Source organism: Pogona vitticeps, chromosome 2, assembly GCF_051106095.1.
Source record: "Pogona vitticeps strain Pit_001003342236 chromosome 2, PviZW2.1, whole genome shotgun sequence".
Taxonomy (NCBI): domain Eukaryota; kingdom Metazoa; phylum Chordata; class Lepidosauria; order Squamata; family Agamidae; genus Pogona; species Pogona vitticeps.
In genome coordinates, this window is record NC_135784.1 from 301,956,057 (window position 1) to 301,983,129 (window position 27,073).

The window sequence follows — 27,073 nt, forward strand, 5'->3', positions numbered from 1 at the left end:
CCAGGAATCTCTGGGGACCCAAGGTTGGGAACCACCGGCCTTTGGTATTCAGCTGTTGGTATATGCAAAAAGGTTTTCCTGCTAGCAAGAAGTAGTATTTGCATAAGATACTGGACTTTCAGATATCAGAGCAAGCAGCATTACAACTGTGCCATGATCCTAAAACAGAAAAGTGCTTTCACACAGATCAGATAGGTCAAGAAAATGAGCCTGTAGGTTATATCAAACAGAGTATCATTTTGTAATTATGGTCGTAATAGTTTAGGAGCTTTCTTTTTTTTAAAGAACCCTGATCTTAGTCATGTGAAATAATGATCTGCAGCACAGCTGCTTCTCTCTGGGAACATAGGAAGCTGCTTTATGCAGCGTCAGATCCATAGCCCAAGTAGCCAGGTGTTGTTAAAAGTCACTAGCAGTCCAGCACTTCAGAGTTTTCCTTGCCTTATCCGGGACCCTCAGGGTGCAGATTACATATTTTCTGTGCATGGTGTCCCTTTTGTCTCAGTGATGCATGTACAAACGCACGCAGATCCAGGCCCATATGTGTAACAGGCACTTGTGTCTGAATGTGAAATGCTAGAGGTAAACAGAAGAGCAGAGTAGAACTTATGGTACTCTAATTTTAAGATTTGCAAACGTACTTTAAGAAAACCTGTCTGGCATGAACAACAACTTTTAATATATAATTTTTTTGAACTATACTTGGTGCACAGCCTGAGAAAGATGAATTATCCTAGAAAGCTAACTGTTTACTGGATTTTTTAAAAGTGGTCCAATAAAGCTATAGCCTGCTCCTGCATTTTGTATTGTTTTCTTGGAAACATGATGCTAAACTAGATGGGGACAAGTGATAGGGGGTTGGGAGCAATGGATCTGAGTAGTGCCTAAGCCAGCGTTTGCCCTTGTATCCATTGCCGTGTGGCATGTGACAGAAGGCAAATGTAGTGCTTCCTCATCTATCTGATACCAAACCAGTTCCCCCTTTAAGTTGATTTAACACAGCATGATAGCTATTAATCTTCTCTTCGGCAGGAGATGTACCAGGCTGGTGGGGGCAGGGTTGTTCATGATTGAAAGTCTGTTCGTGCCAGAAGATGGTTTGATTTGTCTTCTGGATTTTATTGTTAATCGTCTTAAATCTTGAAAATCAGTTTTTCCTCTAACTCCTGAAACATACATTTCTCCTCTGCCTCCCTGACCGAAAAAGGGGAAACCCCCATTCTTGTCTGCCTTTCCATATGCTTTTAATGCTGACCCTCTCTTTTCTTTGTTTTTTTCTGAAAGGGAAAAGACTAGTATCCTGTTTTTAATTGTAGAGCATAACTCCTGCCAGCATAGTGCTCTGCGAGATCTCCAGCTTGTAATGATGCATCCATGACAGATAACAGGGCTTGAACAAGGAATCTTAAAAGCCACCTCGTGCAAGCTCAGAAGAAGCTGAGTGGCTCATACAATGGATGGATGTGCTGGCAGAGAACGCAAAGCGGATTCTGGGCATACTCTCAAGATGGCAAGGAGGTTGCCGTGTCTGTCGGGCATTGCCCCGCATCTTGCCCCAGAGCACAGGCTTCTAGATTTGTTCCTCCCACAGTGTAGGCAGAAAAGATCTGAATTATATGGTGTGCTTGGGAATTGTCATTGGCTTGGTTTCAAATAGAGCTTCAAAAGAATGCTTGCACAAAACCTAGAAAACACCCACCAGGTTGCTTGTGTGTCTAATGATTTTTAAGGTTCTTTTTTTCCCTTTCCAAGAGAAAAAAGGTGCATCAGTAAACTCTTGACAGTTCCTTATTTGATTATCATAATATTATCAAGTGTTCTTAGATAATTATAATCGGAAGACAAAGCTAAAACCTGACCATGTGTAATCTGTTGCAATCTTCTATGCAGTGAAACACTTATAAAAATAGAATATAGTGGAATGTAACATGCATTAAATTAGAACTAATTAATTTTACCTATGAGAGTGAACCTGGAAGTTCCAGATTGGTGAGCCCACTCTGGTGTACTGCAAGAGAACAGACCCATGCTGTAATTTAATATGTGAAACAGAGAAGATGATGCAGCCTCCTCAATAACTCCTTATTTGTTTTTTTGTCTCACCTGGTGTTATTCTTCTTTGGTCCTGCTTCGGCTGCTCCTTGAGCACATTCGAGAACAGTACTGTAGGACCCCCGTATCTTCTGGGGATTGTCCAAGCCCCCCATAGATACTGAAAACTGTGGATAATAGTGAGCTGTGTGTATATGTATATGTATATGTATGTATGAATAGATAGATAATTCACTATGATACATATCATGGTAAAAAGAAAAAAAAGGGAAAATTATTTTCACATATATTACTAGAACTGGCCACTAGATGGCACCAGAAACCATGCTATGTTTTCTTCACTAACAAGTAAGTACAGTACAGTACTGTACAGTATTCATGGCACAGTCTCCAACTTCCTTTAATGTCTGGCTCTGGCAATACATGTGAAAATAGTTTTTTCTATATTTAAAAAAAACATTTTCAGACCATGGGTAAGTGAATCAGTGGATACTGATCCTGTAGATAAGGGGATCCTACTGTACTTTCAAACCTTTTAAAACAACATTCCTCTTTTTGTACTTTTGAGAAATCACAAGTCAGCTCTCCTTTAATGATTTACAACTGACTTTTAACAAAAACATATTAAATGTTAAAAATATTAAAAACTAGACAGATTATCAATATCAAAACCATCCATAATACCGTTTCCCCAAAAATAAGACCTAACCTGAAAATAAGCCCTAGTGTGATTTTTCAGGATGCTGGTAATATAAGCCCTACCCCAAAAATAAGCCCCAGTTAAGTGAAACGCCGTCCTCCACCATTGTGCAGCATTGTGCAGCAACCAGAAGAAGATGACATGACTAAACTAAAACATCCCCTGAAAATAAGGCCTAATGCATTTTTTAGAGCAAAAATTAATATAGGACAATGTCTTATTTTTGGAGAAACACGGTACATATGTCTTTGGCATGTATGCCAAGGTCTCTGGCACCCTCCCTGTTCTAGTAAATATACCATGAAAATACATATTTCTAGTTTTTTGTCTTTCAATATTTAAAAAATTTCCATACTATGGATAGGTGAAACCACTGAAACTGATCTGATATGGGAGTCCTACTGTATTTAATTTTGCTGTTCTCCGATGTTTATGGTGAAAAATGAGACTAATTTCTCTTTGATACAACTGTGTGGCTACTTTGGGACTGGGGTAGAGGTAGGGGATGTGATGCTCTTAATAGATTTTTATTTTCTCCCATTTGTTTCATAGGCTTTTCTTCACTTATAATGAAACCTTAAAAAGTAGAGACGAAAATAATTAGAAGATGGCAGCAGCAATGAGCAGCATTAACGAGCTTCCAGAAAATGAATACTTTAAAAAGCTATCAGGACGAGAGTCAATCTCAGAGAATGATCCATTCTGGAATCAACTGCTTTCTCTTAGCTTTAACACCCCAACAAACAGGTAAGATGTTTAGTAAATATGCAGACATTCTCTAATAGAGCAGCAGTCTAAGGATGTTTGACTGGGATGGCCTGATAGTTCCTTGTGTTGTGCAAGGGAAAGTTACTATATTTTAGGTAACTGGCTGAGAATCTAGAGATTAGGAGTTCGATTCCCCGCTGGATCTCCCAGACAGGGGCTAGACTTTATGATCCATAGGATCATAGCTTAATGATTTAGGTATCTGGTGGTGGAGCCAGAGGTTGGTGGTTTGATCCCTCACTGTGTGCCTCCTTGATAGGGGATGATTCACAGGGTTCCTTCCAGCTCTGCAGTTCGAAGAGTGTTGTTGCTCATAGAAATCATAGAAAGGTGAAGTTGGAAGGGGCCTATGAGGCCATCAAGTCCAACCCCCTGCTCAAGGCAGGGAATACAATCAAAGCATAACTGCCAGGTAATTATCCAAGTTTTTCTTGAATGCCTCCACCGTTGGAGCGCTCACCAACTCCCGAGGTAACTGGTTCTGCTGTCGTACTGCTCTAACAGTTAGGAAGTTTTTTCCTGATATTCAACCGAAATCTGGCTTCCTTTAACTTGAGCCCATTGTTGCGTGTCCTGCATTCTGTTGTTGTTGTTGTTGTTGTTGTTGTTGTTAATGTAGGAGAACTGAAACGGGTTAAGTACCTAATATGTATGGGTTGCATCTGTATTGAGCGTACAGTCCATTAAAATCAATCAGACTGGTTATGACTAACTTAAGTATTATTAGTTTCATTGAGTCACCTTTAATAGGCATGGTTAAGTCTGGATCCATCTTGAAGTGTTAAACTGAAGTGACTCTTCCAGTTCACTTGACCATATTGATTGGCAGCTGATTTCTGAATGGAGAATATGAGGAAGTGAACTAACCGTACGTTTTTTATCATTTTAGAAGAAATACCACATTGACTCACACAATTTGCAACTTACTAACCAGTCAACCACTGTCTCTATATTTGGTGCCATGTATACGTGCATAAAAATTGGTTGTGTAATCTCACTCTTATGTCAGAGGAAGTGGATTTGATCCATGAAAGCTCACATTAAAATATAGCAGTTAGTCTTTGAAGTGCCACAATGTGGGGCTTTTTTCTTTTAGTTTTTGACTGTTCTTACAGGGGGTTTGAGTGTGTCAGAGATATGGAGAGCAATAATGCCAGGAGGCTAAATTCTACTGGGACTTCTAGCAGAATCATCAAAGGCAGGACAGTCAAAGATGAGACAACAGATTAAGAAATACCCACTCTCTTCTGGAATTCCAAGTAGCATGAATAAAAGGGAATTGATCGTTCCAGTCATTATGGGGGAGAGGAATGCTTGAACAGCACCTAGAAGGCAGCAAGAGTAGTGGAAGGCGAAGGACATTCAACAGACATGGTTTTGAATCCTGCTGCTTACACATGGTGGTATAAATGCAACAGCTAACATTGCAGGGAGTGAATTCCTGCTCATTAAGGTATCATTGCTTATGTTTCTCATTGTGCACCACATCATGCAGTTGGTGCATGATGGTGCATTTAGTCCAGTTGGTGGACTAAATACAGTGGTGCCTCACACAACGATGTTAATTGGTTCCAAAAAAATCAACGTTGCGTGAAACATCGTTCTGTGAAACACCATTTCCCATAGGAATGCATTGAAAACCAGTTAATCCGTTCCAGTTGGAACGGATTGCCGTCTTTAAGTGAAAAAACCCATAGGAAACATCGTTGAGTGAAACAATGTTTCCTCCATTGGAATGTATTGAAGCCGACTCAATACATTTCAATGGCTTTGCGAAGTCTGTTTTTGCTCATTTAAAAGTGCCGTCCAATGCATTCCAATGAGAGAAAATTCAAAAAATCACCAAAAATTAAAGACGACTCAGAACAACACCAAATTAAGTTTGCATAGGGTTCAGGAGGTGGGCTAACGATTGCAAGCATCTAAAACCTGTTCCAAACATTGTAAGACCCTTAAAAATGAGTGAAAACAGAAGAGCTTCAGTGCTTTTGAAGTCCTTTCCGATGTCTCTTTTCGCTCATTTTTAAGTGTCTTACAATGTTTGGAACATGTTTTAAATGCTTGCAATCGTTATCCCACCTCCTGAACCCTATGCAAACTTAATTTGGTGTTGTTCTGAGTCGTCTTTAATTTTTGGTGATTTTTTGTTTTCCCTATTTAAATGCATTGATCTGTCCATTCAGTTGATTTAAATGGGGAAAATAAAAAAATCACCAAAAGTTAATGAAGACTCAGAACAAAACCAAATTAAGTTTGCACATGTTTCACAAGGTGCACTATGGAATCCAAGCATTTAAAACAGGTTTCAAACATTTTAAGACACTTTTAAATGAGCAAAAAGGGACATCGTTAAGTGAAATTCCCCCATAGAGAACATCGTTAAACGATGGGGGAAATTCCTCAAAAAAACCCATCGCTGTGTGAATTCATCGTTGTATGAAGCAATCGTTGTGCGAGGCACCACTGTACAAGGGTCAACTCTTTATCTCGTAGCAGTTTGTTGCTGTAGTCTGTGTCACTGCACATAGCATCTGCTTATGTAAGTAATAAGATTTTGGCCAGTGATTGGTGCAGTCTAATTGTTATGCAGAAGTGCCTTAGAAAATCTCATGATGAGACAATCATGATAGATCGAGGACTTTTAAAATAACCATTGCAAAGAAATAGAAGAGAACAACAACAAAAAAGGGAAAATAAGTGGTCTCCTTCAAAAGGTCCAAGAAATCAAAGGAAATTTTAAACCTAAATTAGGGATGCCGAAAGATCAATGGGAAACATATTATCTGACCAGGGTAAAATGAAAAGAAGATGATGCACATGGGTAGAGTGAAGAAGTTCTTAAAAGCAGAATCCTTTGATGAAAAATGTGCAATTTTAGGAAGTGAGGTAAAAGCTTTTCTTGGAAGATGTACAGTGGTGCCTCGCTTAGCGAGTGCACCGTATAGCGATGTTTCCGTATAGCGATCCCTTTTTCAGGATCGCTATACGGAAACATACCCGATCTTCGCAATGGGGAAAACCCACATTGCGAAGATCGGGTATTGCGGCGGCCATTTTGGAGCCGCCGAACAGCTGTTCGGCGGCTCCAAAATGGCCGCCGGAAGCCCGGAAATGGCTGCCGGCAGCCGTTTCCACGCCCTGCCCTCGCTTAGCGAGGGCGCGAAAATGGCTGCTGGCAAGGGGAATCCTCGCTGAACGGGTAAGTAAGCAAGGTATTGGAACGCATTAAACTAAGTTTAATGCGTTTCAATACGTTTTCCCTACCCGTTTAGCGACGATTCCGCATAGCGAGGGTTAATCCGGAACGGATTAACCTCGCTGTGCGGGGCACCACTGTACTTGGAAGAAAGGAGGAATTGATGGGATTCCAGTGGAGCTGTTTCAGGCTATGAAGAATTAACATGCTAAATCCAGCGGTATACCAAAAGATATGGAAATATACCAAAAGAAATGAAATAGTAACCCTTTGACTGGAAATATTCAACATACATTCCAATTTTTAAAAGGATGCAAAAGAATTCTAGATCTCCTTTCCCATGAGAGCAAAGTGATATTCAAAATTTTACGACAAAGGCTTTCTCCAAATACGTAGTGAGAAGTGTAACTGGATTAAAAGAAGAAGAGGCACTAGAGATCATGTAGTGGGTATATGTTGGCTACTGGAGTGTAGCAAAGAATTTCAGAAGAAAAACACTCTGAGCCTTATTGTTGTTAGGTCTCGTCAAGTCACCTCTGATTTATGCCGATCCTATGAATGACCACCCTCTAAAGTGTCCTGTCCTCAACAGCCATGCTTAGGTCTTGTAGACAAGTCTGTGGTTTCCTTTAAATAGTGAATTCATCTCATATTTAGTCTTCCTCCTTTCCTGCTGCCTTCACCTTTACCAGCATTATTGTCTTTTCCAGAGAACCCTGCCTTCTCATGATGTATGCAAAGCAGGACCACTTCAGCTTCAACATTTTTGCCTTCAGAGCCGGTTGAGATTTGATTTGATCTAATTCACACTTTTATTTTTTTTTTCTGGTGGTCAAGGGTATCTGTAGAGCTTCTCCATCAGTAATTTAAAATATGCAGATGAGCTTATATGGCTGGCAGAAAAATAGCCCTGAGTTGAAGTAACTGGAAAATTAAAAAGGAAAGTGCAAAAGTTGAAATGTAAGAACAACTAAATAATGACTACAAATGAATTGCATAGCTTTAACACTGACAATGAAGAATTCAAAATCGTTAAAACTCTTCCGTGTTTTGGTTCAGTTATCAGTCAAAATGGAGACTGCAGCTAAGAACTGAGAAGACTGACCTTCAGAAAAGCAGTTAAGACAAAATTAGCGAAGATCCTTTTGTGTAAGAATATTTTGCTGGCAACTAAGACCAGGATAATCCATAATACAGTATTCATAATCATTGCACATGGGTGTGAAGGCTGGATGATGAAGCTAACCTGACAGGGGGAAAAAAGATTTGTTTAAAATGTAGAGTTGGGAGAGGCTTTTATTGAATACCATAGATTTGTCTTTCTGAAAGACAAATACCTAGATTCTAAACAAAATCCTGAACGGACACTTGAAGCTAAAATGACAAAACTGAGGCTATTGCAATATGAACCTATGAGGAGAAGACAGAACTCATTGAGAAGGATAATATTGCTAGGAAAAGTGAAAGATAGCAAGCAGGCAAAGAGAAAGACCAAATATGAGATAGATTGAGTCAATAAAGGAAGCCATAGCCTTTAGTTTGTAAGACCTCAGGAGACCAGTTAATCATCAACGACTGTAAATAGCCCATCTAATTACAATTCATGCTACTCTACCATTGTTGTTTTACCATTGTTTATTTATTATAAGGTTCTCACTTTCTTTACAGCATAAGCTTCTATGAAAGACCTGCATACCAAGAATGTTATTATCACAGTGTTTAAAACCTATTGACTTTCTTGCCAACAACCATGATCTCTGTACAGTGGTGCCTCGCAAGACGAATTTAATTCGTTCTGCGGTTAATGTTGTCTTGTGAAAAATTCGTCTTGCAAAATGCGTTTTCCAATAGGTATGCATTGAAATCTAATTAATGCGTTCCCATGGACAAAAAAAAAAGTCAGAACAAAGTCAAATTTGGTTTACAAAGGGTTTATTAAGTGCTCTTTAAAGCCATACATATTGTGCAGATGATTTACAAAATTTCAATCAAAAAACTTTAACTTTTTAAACATCATAGAAAAACATTTAAAAATCAGCAAACATGAGGCAGGAACAAAAAAACAAAAAACATTCGTCTTGCGAAGCACGGCCATAGGAAGACTTGTCTTGCGAGTCATCAACCGCACTGCCAAAACCATTTGTCTTGCGAGTTTTTTGTCCTGCGAGGCATTTGTCTTGCGAGACACCACTGTATTTTTATATCTATACTTTGATGCCATATATAAACCTTTGCCATGTTAGATCTCCTTCTCTTACAGTATGTCTGATGAAGTGGATGTGTCCACGAAAGCTCACATGAAAAAAATATGAAAGTTCATTTTTAAGGTGTCACCCCCCCTATTTTTTTCCTTTTGTTTTCACCGATAATGCTTGCTAACACAGCTACCCCTTCTACAACTACAGTTAACCACAGGATCTTTTGGATGTCATTAATCTTAAGGTCAACATTATGTCAGAAGTAATTTGACAGGAGCTGAAATCATGTTGCCTAGCATAGTAAGTTGCACTTGAGTATACCCATTGTACTTTAGTTGTAGGCCCATTTAAATCAGTAGAACTCATGGAAGAGTTGACTCACTACCATATCTTGACATATTCAGTGGGCCTACTCTAGTGTGGCCTTCTTAGCCCCACTAGATGCTGTTCCAAGTCCTCCATACAGAGCACGTTACCATAGTCTCTTGAGACTGAAGGATGCCTAAAGAAAGACTCTAGTATGACTTGCTGTGCTAAGCAAATGATTTCAGCCAGAGTGTAACCATTTTCCCTATGTTTTGTATTCTCCAAGATTGTATGAGTGTATTATAGTATGATTCCTAATTAGGTATATATTTAGAAGAAGAGATTGGAGAATGTAATCTGTGTTGTCCACTGGGTGGCGCTGTTGTATGTCAGCTGAGCCACCAAGAAGCGCTTTATATAGGATGGTGTAAATTAAGATGTTGTTTCAAATATGAAGTATTTTAGACATGGATATTTCCTTGTAGAAAATAGGATACAGAAGTATATACAGTATTGACTGTTTTGCAGGCATATGACCAACTTCCCTGCATTTATTTTCTCTTTTCCTTATCTGTGTATACATTTCGGTTTCATTTTTCTTGCCAAAATATCAGCCATTTTTCTTGCCAAAATATCAGCCAACTATATTTTGCTGTCCTATCTGAATGCCAAACTATGGTTGGTCCAAATCATAGTTTAATGGCAAATCAGGATTTCAAACCCAGCCCACATGTAGTTTGGCAGTTCTGGTTTGCAAGAAACAGTATTTTCTACATTATCCAAAACAAGAAAAGGAATCTGTGTGTATTGTAGAAGGCTTTCACGGCTGGGATCTGATGGTTGTTGTGGGCTTTTCGGGTTCTTCGGCCATGTTCTGAAGGTTGTTCTTCCTGAAGTTTCGCCAGTCTCTGTGGCCGGCATCTTCAGAGGACTGGAGTAGGAACTCTGTCCATGCTCTGTTGCTGTTTGTTGGATAGTTGAGTATTTATAGCTGTGGGAACAGCTTTTGTCCTTTTCAGGAGATAGGGTGATCAGCGTGTTTTTGTTGTGGATGTATTGTTGTGATAAGTGGGAGAGATTATCTGTCACTGTGGTTGATGGGTGTCTTTAGCTGGTCTCTTTTGTGCAATGATCCCTGGTCCTTATGGCTGGGTAGAGTTCGTCGACCTTCTGCAGGCTGTATTTTCCAGTACTGGAAGGCAGGCCCTTGTTCAGTTTCAGACTTTCCTCTTTTTTGTTGAAGCTATGCTGATGTTTATGGATTTCAATGGCTTCCCTCTGCAGTCTAATGTAATGATTGCTGGTGTTGTCCAGTATTGAAGATGCTGGCCACAGAGACTGGCGAAATGTCAGGAAGAACAACCTTCAGAACACGCCGAAAGAGCCCGAAAAACCCACAACAACAATCAGTGTCTGTTTGAGCACAAAGCTTTTTCATCTGGTATGGAGCCATGGTTTGGCATTTCATCCCTACCAGCCTTCTCATATTTGCATCAGGTCCTGCTTTTTGTTTAGTTCAGCTTTTTGGAACTTTTTGTGAATCAAGTTAGGCAAAAAGAAAGGAAAAATAAAGAAGACAAAAACTTTGTGGCACCTATATTTTAATGTGAGCTTTTATGGACAAGTCCACTTCCTCAGACTTAAGATTCATCATCATCATGCTGAAAAAGCTGCCTTGTGCTTTCTGTGGGTTGTAGGGAACAATTTTATCATATTTTGCCCCGTAGTCCTTTAAATCCCAATTTTTTAAAATAAAAAATGGGCACTAGAGAGTGAAAGAAGGCTTTTTCATTAAAAAAAAAACTTTTTGAAAATCAACCTATATCATAGTTTTATTTATTTATTTATTTGTTTGTTTGTTTGTTTGTTTGTTTGTTTGTTTATTTATTTATTTATTTATTTATTTATTTATTTATTTATTTATTTATTTATTTATTTATTTATTGTATTTATACCCCGCCTATCTAGTCATTTCGACCACTCTAGTTAATGTGTTTTCTGCTGTTTGAATTGTTCCTAAGGCAGTTTGCTGAAAAACTTATATTTCTGTTAATACTTAGCCTTTTACTTGAAGTTTTACAGATAACTGATTGAAGAATGTTGTATGAGAGTGTTTAAAAGAAAGGCGTTAAGGTGGTTATGTTCTGTTGTTTTAATATAGTATGTTTCTAAAAAATGGATACAGCTCGTGCCCCGCTGGACGATTACCCCGTTTAATGACGAATCCGCTTAACGTTGAAGTTTTTGCAATCGCAAACGATGTTTAGATTGTTTTTTTTTCGCTTCACGTTGATCGGTTCCTTGTTTCGGGAACCGATTTTTCTCTTTGTGACGATCAGCAAACAGCTGATCGTCGGGTTTCAAAATGGCCGCCGGCTTTCAAAATGGCCCCCGCTGTTTTCTAGGATGGATTCCTCGCTATACAGGTACCAAAAATGTCCGCCGTATGGAGGACCTTCGCTGGACAAGCAGGTATTCAGCCCATTGGAACACATTGAACCAGTTTTCAATGTGTTTCAGTGTTTTTTTAAAATTTCGCTTGATGATGTTTTCGCTCTACAGCGATTTCGCTGGAATGAATTAACATCGTCAAGCGAGGCTCCACTGTACTGTACACTCGGGTTTTCTATGCTTCAGTATTTTCTCCTCTGTGTGTTTCCAGGAGAAGTAAAAAGACAGGGAAAAGGTGGGTGGATTTTATATACACTAGGTAAGGAGCAACACACTCTTGAGTTGCTTGGGAAGATATAGTTGGTATCTATATATTAAACTACAGACTGTTGGTTTTTGATAGTGCATTCATTATTATATTTTGAGAAATGTACTTTTGCTCTTAAATGTTGAGTTATTAAACCAAAATAGAGATTGTTTTTAGAAAAAGAATTTTTAATAGACGTTTATATTCTTTGTTTTTTTGATGGGAATGAAATCATAAGAAAAATCATGTTGCATCACACCAAAGGCTTATGTAGTCTGGTGTTCTGTTAGTTAACTTAAGAGCCAACCAATTAATATTGTGTTTCCCCGAAAATAAGACAGGGTATTATATTAATTTTTGTTCCAAAAAACGTATTAGGGCTTATTTTCAGGGGATGTTTTATTTTTTCATGCACAACAATCTACATTTATTCAAATACAGTCATGTCATCTTCTGGTTGCTGCACAATGGTTGAGGGTGGGGTTTCACTTAACTGGGGCTTATTTGGGGGGTTTTTGTTTGTTGTTTAGTCATTTAGTCATGTCCAACTCTTCGTGACCCCATGGACCAGAGCACACCAGGCCCTCCCGTCTTCCACTGCCTCCCGGAATTGTGTCAAATTCATCTTGGTAGCTTCGATGACCCTGTCCATCCATCTCATCCTCTGTCGTCCCCTTCTCCTCTTGACTTCACTCTTTTCCAACATCAGGGTCTTTTCCAGGGAGTCTTCTCTTCTCATGAGATGGACAAAGTATTGGAGCCTCAGCTTCAGGATCTGTCCTTCCAATGAGCACTCAGGTTTGATTTCCTTCAAAATGGATATGTTTGTTCTCCTTGCAGTCCAGGGGACTCTCAAGAGCCTCCTCCAGCACCACAATTCAAAAGCATAAATTCTTTGCCGGTCAGCCTTCCTTATGGTCCAGCTCTCACTTCCGTACATCGCTACTGGAAAAAGCATAGCTTTGACTATGCGGACTTTCGTTGGCAAGGTGATGTGTCTGCTTTTTAGGATGCTGTCAAGGTTTGTCATCGCTTCTCTCCCAAGAAGCAGGCGTCTTTTAATTTTGTGGCTGCTGTCACGATCTGCGGTGATCATGGAGCCCAAGAGAGCAAAATCTGTCACTGCCTCCATCCATATCTTCCTATTTTTGGGGTAGGGCTTATATTACAAGCATCCTGAAAAATCATCCTAGGGCTTATTTCCAGGTTAGGTCTTCTTTTTGAGTAAACAGGGTATGGTGATTGTTAGCCATGTTAATCCTGAGTTTAATGTGTCAGAAGATGCAATGTGGGCATGTCATGTAGCCCATGGCTTGTATAAACAATGTGGGTCGATCATGTTTTGCCTCACAAGCTATATGGCAGATCAAACATAATTTCTGAACAAAAACGATTCCTAGGTTTTTAGAGAGCTTTGAAGGTAACAAAAATTCCTTGCACTTATTTATGATTTAGAGGCGGGAAAGGTTGACTAGCTGAGGAAAAGGAAGTGTTTTTCCCCCTTCTTGATCATGGGAAGTGTGTAAAGGGGGATTTTTTCCCTTGCTTAGATGACATCAATAATAGGAAGAGGTTCAATTGGGCAATTTGGTGAATGGTTTAACAGATAGTAGATCCCCAAGTTCAGTAGATCTATTGTTACAGTACTTATTTACAGAAGACCCACGTATGTCCAGAAAAAGCAACAGGAGCAGTAACATGAACTATCATCCATCAAGGTGTCTTGCAGTGTAGATGGACTTCATGTTGATGGTTTTGGAAATTTTGTTCCTTACCTTGCAGCAGTGGGAATTTTGACCACGGTCATTGTGTAAGATTTACTTTGACATGCCTAGCAGTTGAAAATGTGTTGGGGCATACGATTTAAAACTGCAAGATAAAGGGGTAACTTTTTTGTTTAGAGACAAATGTTGCTTTGCTATTTAAGATCACTCAGGACTGTTTAGTCAGTTCCTAAATAAACACTCAGAACATGCGTAGCTCTGTAAGATAGTTACCATGGATTGCAGAAGAGCCATCAATTAATATAAGGATTGTATGTTACAAAGAGGACCATAACATTTGTAAGCAAATGGGAAATGCATACACAACTTGCATTATCTCATCCCATTTCCCTTGGAGATGGGTCAGTGGCCTTAATATTAACCTGTCATTAAAGGTCAAATCAGTAGTGTTTTGTGTTCTTATATACTTATTTGACAATATCTAGAATATCTTGAAGTGGGATTTTTTAAAACAGTTATGAGTTTGCTAAATAAACGTCCACTGCCTGAAAAATATCATATCCTCCCCAGCTGCCCAGATTTATTTTTCAGAACCAGGAAGAAGTTTGAAGTCTAGCCATGCCATACTGCAGACTAGTGAAAGGACCAGCTTGGGGGGACCCAAGCAAAGCCTATGTTTCCTTCTAGATATTCATTCATTTTTAAACGAGCTAAGCATTGTGGTTCAAAGAAAATGTAATAAATAAGTAGCATTAGCTTTACTGATCTTGTGTCACTTCATGGATCTTGGCTGATGACATGTGGATGCATTTTCTGCATACATAGGTGAAATTGTTCATCTTCTGTCTTCACAAGAGAAAAAAAAAATTCAGTCAGTTTTCTTATCAGTTATACTCATCTCTCTTCTGGATTCCCACGTAGCTGTTATTTTTTGCATAGCAGTTGACTGTATTTACTTGGAAAGCTCATCATGGCTGCCTGAATTGATACCATCTTGGAGGACGTCTATGTATAGAATATAGGAAGGAGAGCATTTTAAGATCACTGTTTACTGAGAAATCATTTCTATAATTTTATTTCAATGCTCAGAGTTGGGTGAAAGACATAACGATTAATTAAAAACTTTGTAACAAGTTGCTCAAGCATGAAGAAGAGTTTAAATTCAAGGTCATTTAAATGCTAGAAGGCTCTAGAATGTATATTACTGTGTAGGACTTCAGGAATGAGCAAAGTCTTCAAAGTAGGAAGACACAATTGAGGTACACATGCTTGGATTTGAATCTATTAGGTCATTCCTTTTTTTGCCCACTCCGCCTCTCCCCACCCCTGCCACACATCTTGTACATTGTGCTTTGAGCAATTAGACAAGTAAGTGGATCCAAGCCACTGTCTTGAAAACAAGATGTGAAGCAAATTTGGAAATTTGATCTGGTTAACACTAACCACGGCTACTATTGCTATAGCTGTGATGGTCCAGGAATGTGATGGTCCAGGAATGTGAGGAAAGGTCAAGGGTATTGTAGCCTGCTCCTAATTTTTTTACCTATGGTTAACTGATCATCTGTGGTGGCGGTGCGGGTTAAACCGCTGCAAGGTCAAAGACCAGCAGTTGTAAGATTGAATCCACGCAATGGAGGGAGCTCCTGTCGCTTGTCCCAGCTCCTGCCAATCTAGCAGTTCGAAAGCATGCAAATGCGAGTAGATAAATAGGGACCACCTCGGTGGGAAGGTAACGGCATTCCATGTCTAGTCGCGCTGGCCACGTGACCACGGAAACTGTTTACAGACAAACGCTGGCTCTACGGCTTGGAAATGGGGATGAACACCGCGCCCTACAGTCGGACATGACTGGACTAAATGTCAAGGGGAACCTTTACCTTTACCTTTAACTGATCATCAGCATTGTACCTGTAGCAGGTGGATTCATATGAATGGTTTAGATTAGAAAGCTGAAATTTCTCTGATTTTTAGTAAGAAAACAGCACTGATCAGCATATTGTAGTAAATGTAGTTGTATCAAGCCTTTCCTATTCTGAAGTGTAAGAAAATAGAAACTGCCCATGATTGTTCATATAGGACTTTCCTGTCCTTCTCTTCCTTTGTTTTCTCAGTTAAATGTTGTTGGCTCTGTATCCTATTGAGCTTCTGCTAGATGGAAAGATGTGTCAGGATAGTAATGTGGTACTGTAATGCTTGTGCAAGGAGTATACAGTGGTGCCTCGCTAGACGATGATAATCTGTTCCACTGAAATCGCTGTTTAGCGAAATCATTGTCTAGCGAAAAGCATTTCCCCATTGGAATGCATTGAAACCTGTTTAATGCATTCCAATTGGGGAAGAATCATCGTTGACTAGCGAAGATCGGCCATAGGAAAGCCACTTTGCGAACCGCCAATCAGCTGTTTAAATAGCTGTCTTGCGAAGCTTAGGTCCCGAAAAAACCCGTTTTGCGAGCACGGAGGGAGCTGTCAAAATCGTTGTCTAGCGAAGCAGGGATAAAACATTGTCCAGCAAAATTCCCCCAAAGGAATCACTGTTTTGCGAATCGCTATAGCGATCACAAAAAGTCAATGTCTAGCGAAAAAGCTGTCATGCGGGGTAACTGTCTAGCGAGGCACCACTGTAATCTGATGTTACTGTGTTGGTGAGACTTTCTGCTCACTGAAACCAGCAGAATACTGCCTTTTATCGTTACATTACTCTTTTCAGTAGCATTTTATATTTTTACAGTATATAACTTCTATAACATTATTGTAATGTTATACTGTAAAGGTATAGTTTTAAAAGATTTTAGACACTGTGCTGCCTTTCGTAGAAATAAAAATTAAACAATAAGACCTAAGGATATTCTGGTAATTGTGTGATCTGGTGAAAGTAGAGGTTCTTTCATCAGAGTGAAAGAACTGTTGTCAGTGTTTATGTCTCCGTCCAGTTATGTTAAATCATGTACAATAAGTATACAATAAGGTTGTTCAGGTCTGTATCCCTTTACAGGTAAGATAAAAAATTGAGCACTGTGAAGAAGTTTTCAGAATGAGGGAATATTGACTGGTGGTGAATAAAAAGCGTGCACTTCTGAGATACTATGAGCTCGACAACCACCTGAAGGCAGTCCTTGCCTTTATTTTAAACCTTCCGCATGAGAATGGAGCATTTTAGTCCTCCTGGGTCCTATTTTGTTTCAAAATTCATAAAGAACTAGACCTGTAATGTAAACCTTCTGTGGCGCTGTGATTCAAATGGTTCTGAAGAATGTTCCCTGATTTTAGCCACTTGCCATGTACTTTTTTTAAGAGAGGAAAAACACCTAAGACCAATAAAATCAAATCAAATCCCAACACATCTGGGTTTTTTTGTCCCAGCCAAAGTCCAAAGGTAGTACATGTTTTGAAATTCATCATCATCATCATCATCATCATCATCATCATCATCATCATCATCATCATCATCATCATATACTTTGATTATCAATAGATTGGCCCCGTTCAGAGAGGGCGGAATGTCTGAATTCTCACTGGGGTCAAAAAGTACAAGAAGTACGAATGAAACCTTAACCACAACCTAAACCACCAGTACATTAAATTTCCCATTGGGGCCAGGAAATATCCCAGAACTCATTAAGTACAAGGTTCTTGTTTTGTTTTGTTGCTGTTGTTGTTTTTTTAATCTGAAGCACAGAGAGAGCAAAAGAGAAAAACAGTTCTTCTATTCTCATTAATTATAACCGGAGAAGATTATTAGGGGTTTTTTTGGTAGCCTGAAAACATTCTGTGCCGAGAAGAGATTCATCTTGATAACAAACAAGGCTGTGGAATTGGCTTTAACATATGAGGAAATTAGGGCAGTTACAATTTTCAGACTGGGAAATTGTTAACTATGTCGATCGTGTAGCATTAGTTCTCTTTCTCTCTCTTTTTAAATCATTTGTTTTTAATTGCAACTGTCTGGTGCTTTGGTTTAGAAGAGACCACCTAGAAGAGGATGCTTTTTGTGTGTAATGAGTAGGAGCCATTAGACTCCCTAGTTTTATATTCATAACCCAGCCACATTGGCCTCTGTGTGTGTATATATGCTTTTGTATGAACTTCATGTATATAATGATCAGTATCCTGTAGCTGGTTCCAACTTAAGTAGGCCCACTGAAACAGTTTGATTTACACAAATGTTTACTTAACATTCAGCAGTTGAATCTACCCTGCCTGAGACTTGTGATAAGATACTGGCCAATGTAAGAGGACTCCTGCCAGTTCTGTTTGCCTGAAGAGACACTTCTGCAACTGTTAGTAATACTAACATCTGCCGTGATCAGCGGGAGACATTTCTAAGACTACAGTCGTGCCCCGCTGGACAGTTACCTCGTTTAACGACAAATCTGCTAAACGTTGAAGTTTTTGCGATCACAAAAGCGATTGCAAAACGATGTTTAGATTGGGTTTTTTTGCTTCACGTTGATCGGTTTCCTGTTTTGGGAACTGATTTTTCACTTTACGACGATCAGCAAACAGCTGATTGTTGGGTTTCAGAATGGCCCCCCGCTGTTTTCTAGGATGGATTCCTCACTATACAGGCACTGAAAATGGCTGCCGTATGGAGGATCTTCGCTGGACGAGCAGGTATTCAGCCCATTGGAACGCATTGAACCGGTTTTCAATGTGTTTCAATGTTTTTTTATTTCGCTTGACGATGTTTTCGCTCTACAGCGATTTTTTCTGGAAGGAATTAACATCGTTAAGCGAGGCACCACTGTACAAGGGTAAGCTACCTTCTAGTGAACAGAGTATCTGTGACAGCAGTGTACAAATGCATGGCCTGCTAAGCCACGTGTGGCCTGCTTTTTGTACTTTGTGGCCTGCCAAGCTGTCTGACAGTCTCTGGTTTGTCAGGGGAAAGGGTCTATAAAACACTGTGGCTATCCTATGAATTGGCAGTGTTTGAAAGGTCCTGTCATTAACAGCCCTGTTCGGTTTTTCTAAACTCAAGACCACAGCTTCCTTTATTGAATCAATCTAGTTCATATTTCCTCTGAGAGATTCTGAGAGTTGGAGTCCTCCACTCAAAAAGTAACTTTTCCAAGTTTCAGTACATACAAGCTGTGTGTAAAGGTGAATTCTGCCCATAGGGGTTCGTATGTGGATAGGGGCTATACAGACAGAATGTTTGGCATAGGGGTTGGGGGTCTGCTGCCATAGTCTTACTTCCCGTCCATTTTGTGTTAGCTGTAGGTGATTTGATCACCAGTAGAGGTTCAATGAGAAGTTTTGCTAGTATGTGAACCTCTTTAACTTCCCTATGCAAGAGCTAGAAGATAGTTTATTTAACTGCTTTAATGTCATTGGCCCCTCTGTCTTGTTTTTTGCATCAAATGGCTGTTAAGTTGTGTTTCCACCAAAGTATTGTTTTTAATTCTGTGTTTTAATATACAGTGGACCCTTTACTTACGGAATTAATCCATATTGGAACGGTGGCTGCAGGTCGAAAAGATTGTAGGTTGAGTCTCCGTTGACTTACAACGCATTGAAAACCGAGTAATCCCGTAAACTGGCTATTTTTGTTCCATTTTGGTTTTTTTCTGGTCTGTAGGTCGATTCTTTGGCTGCAAGTCGAACCTAAATTTTGCGGCCAGAGGTGTCTATAACTCGAAAAGTCTGTAAGTCGAGCCGTCTGTAAGTTGAGGGTCCACTGTAGTTAGCTGCCTTGAGTGCCTTTTCCACGAAAAGGTTGGGGCATAAAATTATTTATTTATATTTATTTATTTATTTGATTTATACCCCGCCTATCTGGCCCACCGGATCACTCAATTTTTAATCACTCAATTAAAAAAACCCCCGGGGGATTTGGAAGGAAATATAGCTGGAGCTGAGTTGAAGTTTCCTTGTGGACCCATGTTAATGTAAGCATGTAATTTTGACTTGAGGGTTGAAGATAATAGGTATTTATATCACTGAGAAATCTGCTGTTGCTTGGCTGATTTTCTGCATTTACTATGGTTTCCTCGGATCATTAGAAAGACTAAGGGCAGTTTGTTGAATCTTACTCCCATAATTCTTTGCCTTTAAAGATCAGTGAGTAGGATAGCGAGACCTCCCTGAAATGTGTTTATGTTGCATCCGAATTCCCTCGGAGAGGTCTGGGCTTTAACGCATACCTCTAGTACATTTTGTAAGTGAGGAATCCTATTGAGAACATGTGGGGATGATATATAATTATCCCATGAGTAGGCAGGCTGGGAAAGTACAAAAACAACCTTGAGCAAGGAGATGATACTTGAGCTTCAGGATGGCTTTCAAGCGAATTTCTGCTGCAACTGCACTCTGACCTTTTTGCAGTGGTTTTGATTGTACAAAGACATTAGGTTGCCAGAACTTCTTAGCAGTGGTTTTTCACTGATCTCCTCTAGATTCAAGTGCTGTGTAACGCTGAATTAATGGCAAGCAACACTATTTACAGCAAGAAGGGAGTCAGTATAGTAACTTTTATTACAGCCGAGGGCCATTTCACACACTTTCATTAAACTTGTTGCCATCAAGGCCAACCCCCCCCCCCCAAAAAAAAACCCATAACATCCCACATTTGGTTTTGCTGTAAGAAGGTTTGTCTCGTACTAAAACAAGTGAAGTAAGTTTAAGTGATACAAAATGATCAGTTATGTAAATTCTGCCTTCCTTCTTTCTGAGCCTAGATTGTGCTTTAAAAACCAAGTGTTCTCAACCTTTTTAAAATACCCGTCCTTGTGATACGGTTACAGTTTTTGCCACTGCCTTTGGGAGCTGGGAATAGAATTGCCTCCCTAAAGTCTCTGGACTGCAGGAGACCAATTAAAAGCACAGAGTATTAAGAAGGGAAACTGTGTAGAGTTGCAGATTGGCAAGGATCACAGTAATTGGGAGAAATAAGGAGCACAGCATCTTGGATCACTGGAGAAAGTTGGCTGTCAATTATTAGAATTCTCTTTGTGGTAACTGCTTACATGTCAAGGGAAACATCCCTTTTCTTTTCTGAGTTCTCTATGCATTACAGTGTGGAGTGAATAGAGGTACAGTGGTGTCTTGCTAGAAGATTGCCTCAAGGGACGAAAAACCCACAAGACGATTGGTTTTTGCGATCACTATGGTGCCTCGCAAGACTTTTTTTCTATGAAGTGCTTCACAAGATGTTTTTTTCCGAGACCGATGCGTCGCAAGACTTTTTTTAGACAGATGCTTCGCAAGACAGTTGTGGGTTTTTTTAGACCGATGCATAGGGAACCTCGCAAGATTATTTTTTCACAAGACGACGATTTTCACGGAACGAATTAAAATTGTCTTGCGAGGCACCACTGTATGTTGCTTTGCATTGGCCACAGATTATGTCTGCCCCATATCCTCTGACCCATGCCGCATCCCTACTTTTGCAGGTGACACCCTCTGACATTGTCTTTCCAGGTTCTTAAAGTGGGATTTGATTATTTCAGAAACATATTGGCCACCTGTCAAAATGTGCTTTATTCTCCCAGAATAGCACAAAGTATGTGGTGCAATTCCCATGTTCTGTAGATGTTTAGGTCTACAGAAAAAAAATAGAATGATGTTTTTGTAGACCTGAAAACCTTTTTTTTTAATTCATATTCTAAAGCAGATCCACCAAGATGAAACCCAAAGGTAATCTAGCTTTTCCTTAAGAACGACTCTGAAATTTAAAAAGCAGAGATGGCTGTGTTGACTATAGGAAAAATTCAAAAATCTGTATTAATACAATACTTCTATTATGCCTACGCAGAGGTCATAGTTGGAAGAGGGAAGAGAAACAGAAGAACGCTGACTTGTTGATGAAGTTACTGTATCTGCATAATCAGTCTAAAATGAATGGGATATGAGTCATTTTTAAACATTTACACTGAGTTTTAATCCAATAACAACTTCAGATCACACATAGGACTGGGACAGGCAAAGAATGTGGACACCCCAAGAACACTTCTACAGCTTTGGTCCCCTCTTGGACACATCCTGGAGCAAAATCCATTTCTTCTAGTGAAAAAAAAAAGGAGAATTCTGGAAGCTGCCTGGAGGGTTCAATTTCCTTTCAAATACATTGCAAGGCTTCCCCCACCCCATAGCCCTGTCAGTTTTTAAAGGGAAAAGAAAGCCTTTCTTCAAAATCAGAAGCTAGGGAATTGGTTACATTTAGCTTGGAGGATGGAAGATGTTTTCTGAGACTCCAGAGGGTAGGTTCCGAATAGTTGACTTGCAATTACAGGAAAAGAGAATTGGATGAAATTTTAGAAAGAACTTTCTGAGAGTAAGAGCTCATTGAGAGTGGAATAGACTGCCTAATGGGATGCTGGAGCATCGTTTGCTGGAGGTTCTTAAACTGAGATTAGATTGCTGTCTGATGTTTATTTGTGGATTTCCTTCATGGACAGATTTGAGGGTCCTTTCTAATTCTGAGGGGTCTCTTTTAGTTCTGTGATCCTATGATTTTATGGTGTTAGTCATGAGCAGTTTAATCCTTTTAACCCCTACCAATCTGCTCACCCATCTACCAGTTTTAAGGAGATCATTGTGGCCTCCAGTGGAAAATCAGCCCTCAGAGCCCTGAGACTTGCTCAGTCCTGCTCTAAGTTCTCTAAAACTGGGGTCCCCAATCCCTGGTCTGTGGCCTTGGGAGGACTGGGCCACAGAGACAGATCTCCCGTCTCCCCATGGAGGCATGGATGCACACAACCACACCCACATACATGCACAGACCCCCCCACATGCATGCATGCATGGGTGCCCCACCCACCCATGGACGCAAGGACACCCCTGCCCACGTGCGCATGGACACACCACCACCCCGCTAAACCGGTCCTTGATTTGGAAAAGCTTGGGGACCACTGCTCTAAAGGCCAGTATCAGCACTTTCAGTTGAGTATAGGAATCGAGCAGGCAACCGGAATAGATGATGCAGAGTTGGTGTGATATGGTCTGCACATTTGGAATCCAATGGAGTTGATGACGACAAACATTAATGTGGATCACCTTGACGTTAGATGGTGCCCCTTCAGGATAAAGGAGAAGCATTTTGACCATTAAACATTCCACTAAACTCATGTTATCCTCAACATTTGTACAATAGAGGGAGTACTGTATGTTGTATTCTTGGTCTCTCACTTCCAGGTCAGTGAGCCACAAGCAGGCCTGGTCAGTGGCTCGTAAGGATGGCCCCTCACATAGAATCCTTTGAGAAAGTGTAGAGGTTCCAGGCTAGACTAGTTGAGATGGGCACGAACCAGTTCAGTGGTTCGTACCCGTTTGTCTGTTGCTCTAACAGGTGTTGTGTGGTTCCGAGCACTGCCACCTCAAGCAGGCGCCCATTCAGAGGCAGCACCCGGAGGAAGTGGGGCAGAGAAGCCGGGCCACTGCCTCTGAAGTGGGTGTCCTCCATAGGAGGCTCAACTTGGAACACCAGTTGGACCAGTAGACAAACCAGCATTAACTGCCAAACTGGTTGTCCATGCCCATCTCTGTAGGCTAGTTATAGTGGAATGTGCTCCCTGTAGTTGGAGGCATGGAGACCATTGTCCAGTCACTACTATACAGCTACAAGATGCTTTTTTTCTTTCTTTTTACATACCACTGTATTTACATTCCCCAAAGAGAATATTTCTAGGTGTTTTGAACTACAGTTCCTGTCATCCACAGCCAGTATGGAGAAGGCTCGGAAATTATGAGGGTTATAATTCAAAATATCTGGAGGGTCCTATTTTTAAAGGCTCTGTAAAATACATTTTTTTAAGGTTATAGCGTAGTAGAAGGCACATGTAGATTGTTTTACTGGCTTGTCTTAGTGACAAAGTATGCATTTGGTCATGTTAGCATCTGTACATAGGATGATGTACAATGATGCTATCGTTAAAAGTGTAAGTGGCAAAACCTCAGCTATTTGACTGACGCTGAGTCTGGCTCCTTTTTAATAAAGCCTGGAGCCGAATGATATTGTGTAGTTTTAACCATATAGCATTTCAAAGCAAAGCATGCTGCTTAAAGCACTCTTTGAGGGGGTTGTTACAATTTAATTATTCAGGCTATACATTGCCTGCCCTTCAGCAAGCTGGGTACTCAATTTACCAACCTGGGAAGAATGGAAGGCTGAGGCAATCTTGAGCCAGCTACCTGAATCTGCTGGGATCGAACACAGGCTGTACGCAGAAGTTTTTGACCACAGTATTATAGTTTAACCGTCGTCGTTGAGTCGTGTCCGACTCTTCGTGACCCCATGGACCAGAGCACGCCAGGCCCTCCTATCTTCCACTGCCTCCCGGAGTTGTGTCTAATTCATTCTGGTAGCTTCGATGACATTGTCCAACCACCTCATCCTCTGTCATCCCTGTCTCCTCTTGCCTTCACACTTTCCCAACATCAGGGTCTTTTCCAGGGAGTCTTCTCTTCTCATGAGATGGCCAGAGTATTGGAGCCTCAGCTTCAGGATTTGTCCTTCCAGTGAGCAATCAGGGTTGATTTCCTTTAGAATTGATAGGTTTGTTCTCCTTGCAGTCCAGGGGACTCTCAATAGTCTCCTCCAACACCACAATTCAAAAGCATCAATTCTTCGGCGGTCAGCTTTCTTTGTGGTCCAGCTCTCACTTCCATACATCACTACAGGAAAAACCGTAGCTTTGACTATTCGGACTTTTGTTGGCAAGGTGATGTCTCTGCTTTTTAAGATGCTGTCTAGGTTTGTCATTGCTTTCCTCCAAGAGGCAGGCGTCTTTTAATTTTGTGGCTGCTGTCTCCATCTGCAGTGATCATGGAGCCCAATAAAGTAAAATTTGTCACTGCCTCCGTGTCTTCCCCTCCTATTTCCCGGGAGGTGATGGGACCAGTGGCCATGATCTTTGTTTTTCTGATGTTGAGCTTCAGACCGTTTTTTGCACTCTCCTCTTTCACCCTCATTACAAGGTTCCTTAATTCCTCCTCACTTTCTGCCATCAGAGTGGTATCATCTGCATATCGGAGGTTGTTGATAATTCTTCCGGCAATCTTGATTCCGGCTTGGGATTCCTCCAGTCCAGCCTTCTGCATGATGTATTCTGCATATAAGTTGAATAAGCAGGGGAACAATATACAGCCTTGTCGTACTCCTTTCCCAATTTTGAACCAAATAGTTGTTTCATATCCAGTTCTAACTGTTGCTTCCTGTCCCACCTATAGGTTTCTCAGGAGATAGATAAGGTGGTCAGGCACTCCCATTTCTTTAAGGACTTGCCATAGTTTGCTGTGGTCCACACAGTCAAAGGCTTTTGCATAGTCAATGAAGCAGAAGTAGATGTTTTTCTGGAACTCTCTGGCTTTCTCCATAATCCAGCGCATGTTAGCAATTTGGTCTCTAGTTCCTTTGCCCCTTCGGAATGCAGCTTGTACTTCTGGGAGTTCTCGGTCCACATACTGTTGAAGCCTACCTTGGAGGATTTTGAGCATAACCTTGCTAGCGTGTGAAATGAGTGCAATTGTGCGGTAGTTGGAGCATTCTTTGGCACTGCCTTTCTTTGGGATTGGGATGTAGACTGATCTTTTCCAATCCTCTGGCCACTGTTGAGTTTTCCAAACTTGCTGGCATATTGAATAGTTTAACCACTCCACTGCAATTCTCAATGGTTTCAGCACGTTTTTCATTATTTATATATAGTTTACTTTTTTGTTTGCACTTGCTCTGAGCTGCTGGATTAAGGATGGCTAAATTTAACAGATTTGGGCCGAATATCAGGAAAAACTTAACTGTTAGAGCAGTGCAACAGTAGAACCAATTACCTCAGGAGGTGGGTAACACTCTGGAGGCATTCAAGAGAAAATTGGACAACCGTCTGTCAGATCTGCTTTGATCTGGATTCCTGCATTGAGCAGGGGATTGGACCCGATGGTCTTATAGGCCCCTTCCAATTATTGTATGTCTCTAAATACACCACTGATAAAAAATGATGTACCTTATAATAAAGGATGTTTGTTGCTTTCTTCTCTAAAACCTCATGATTGCCTTATTAATGTGGCCAGATTCCATATACTCACTGTTGTCTGCAGTCACTTTGTCTTTTTTCTTCTTCTCAGTTCTGAATTAAAGCTTTTGGAAGAAGCTGCAATCTCAGTCTGCAAGTCTTTAGGTAAGAGTCCATTTTGACGTTGATATTTATTTCTGTGTTCTTCTTATAGTCAACTTTCTTAATAAATTATGCTGCTCAAACCTTTGTCTCTAAGATGCATGTAATGTCTCCCATCTGTGCTGCGTACATGGATCGTAAAACCCAGTCTTTATTCCCAGGGCTTGATGTAGACATATTGTACCCGCATGTGCTGTTTGAACATAGAGTTTTCACAGGTTTTTGCTTTATTTTGCAGGCTGTCACAGGAAGTGGCTTGGTCACAGCTATATTAAGTTGTAGTAGAACAGGTTGTTTTTCATCCAAAAAAAGATTTTAAAGTGTTTTTTTCGAAACATAATATGTGTAGGAAGTGAAAACAGAGATGGAATATGAAATAGATCTGGAATCTGGGTTACTTGCCTCTTCAAATTAATAAATTTGAATTTCAATTTGAATGTAATAACCATTTTATGGATTCAGACTAAGATGTACCACCTCTGAACCAAATAGTTTATTTTAATGTTCATTATTAATTTTGGTATTCCTGCTGTGCTCTGCTATAAGGCTCCACATATATCTCGTATCGTCCTGGAATATAGGCTTTGTTCAGCCGGCAGAACAAGTAACTGCTGATAGACTTACCTTCCATTAATTTTGCCTAATCCTTTGTTAAAGCCATCTGAGAGGGGAGAATTGGATGTTTTAGTTGGCACAAGGTTATTGCCTTGAGTGACACATTTATGTTGAATTCCGTGACCTCACTTGGAACAGGTAATCTGGCTTTATTGTGGCATCTTTATGCTATGCAGTTTCATTTCTGCACCATTGGCAGTCACCAAAAGCCTGAAAAAATGCACAAGATATCGCATCCAAGGTCAGATTTTCACCATGTGGTGTGTAGGGGTGGGTAGCAACGTTACCTGAACTGACTTTTATTCTTTTTGCAAGGCTGTTCCAAGCTCTTATGATAGGAAGTAGAGAAGGGCATGAACCGCTGTTTGGTGGTTCAGCCCACTTCCCACTCCTGCCTCCTCGACATGATCGCCCACTAACCACCAGCAGCGTGCTTCTCTCCTCTGCCTCCTCCATGTGATTGTCCACTCATGGCCAGTGGCGCAGGCTTTCCTACCCTGCCTCCTCATCTGAGTGGGCGGTTGTCAGAGGAGGGAAGCCCGTCCTGCTGCCAGTGAGCGGCCTTGCGCGGAGGAAGTGTGGGAGGAATCATGCTGCTACTAGTGACCGGATGAACACATGGAGGAGGGAAGCACATGGTACCTGCAGAACACCTGTGCCAGCGCCAGGCCAAATTGCTGAACCTGTAGTTCGCGCCCATTTCTACA

At 40.5% G+C, this 27,073-nt stretch overlaps 1 protein-coding gene across 3 annotated transcripts in view; it reads left to right on the forward strand.

Annotated features, from left to right (window-relative positions):
* The window catches only part of DYM (dymeclin), a 238,828-nt gene that overhangs the window by 17,402 nt on the left and 194,353 nt on the right, over window positions 1-27,073 (forward strand). For all 3 annotated transcript variants that reach the window (XM_072992948.2, XM_072992946.2, XM_078384136.1), the window contains exons 4-5: window positions 3,305-3,499; window positions 25,702-25,754. In XM_072992948.2, the coding sequence (XP_072849049.2) occupies window positions 3,360-3,499; window positions 25,702-25,754 (193 nt within the window). In that variant the 5' untranslated portion in view covers window positions 3,305-3,359. The remainder of the gene's footprint in view (window positions 1-3,304; window positions 3,500-25,701; window positions 25,755-27,073) is intronic.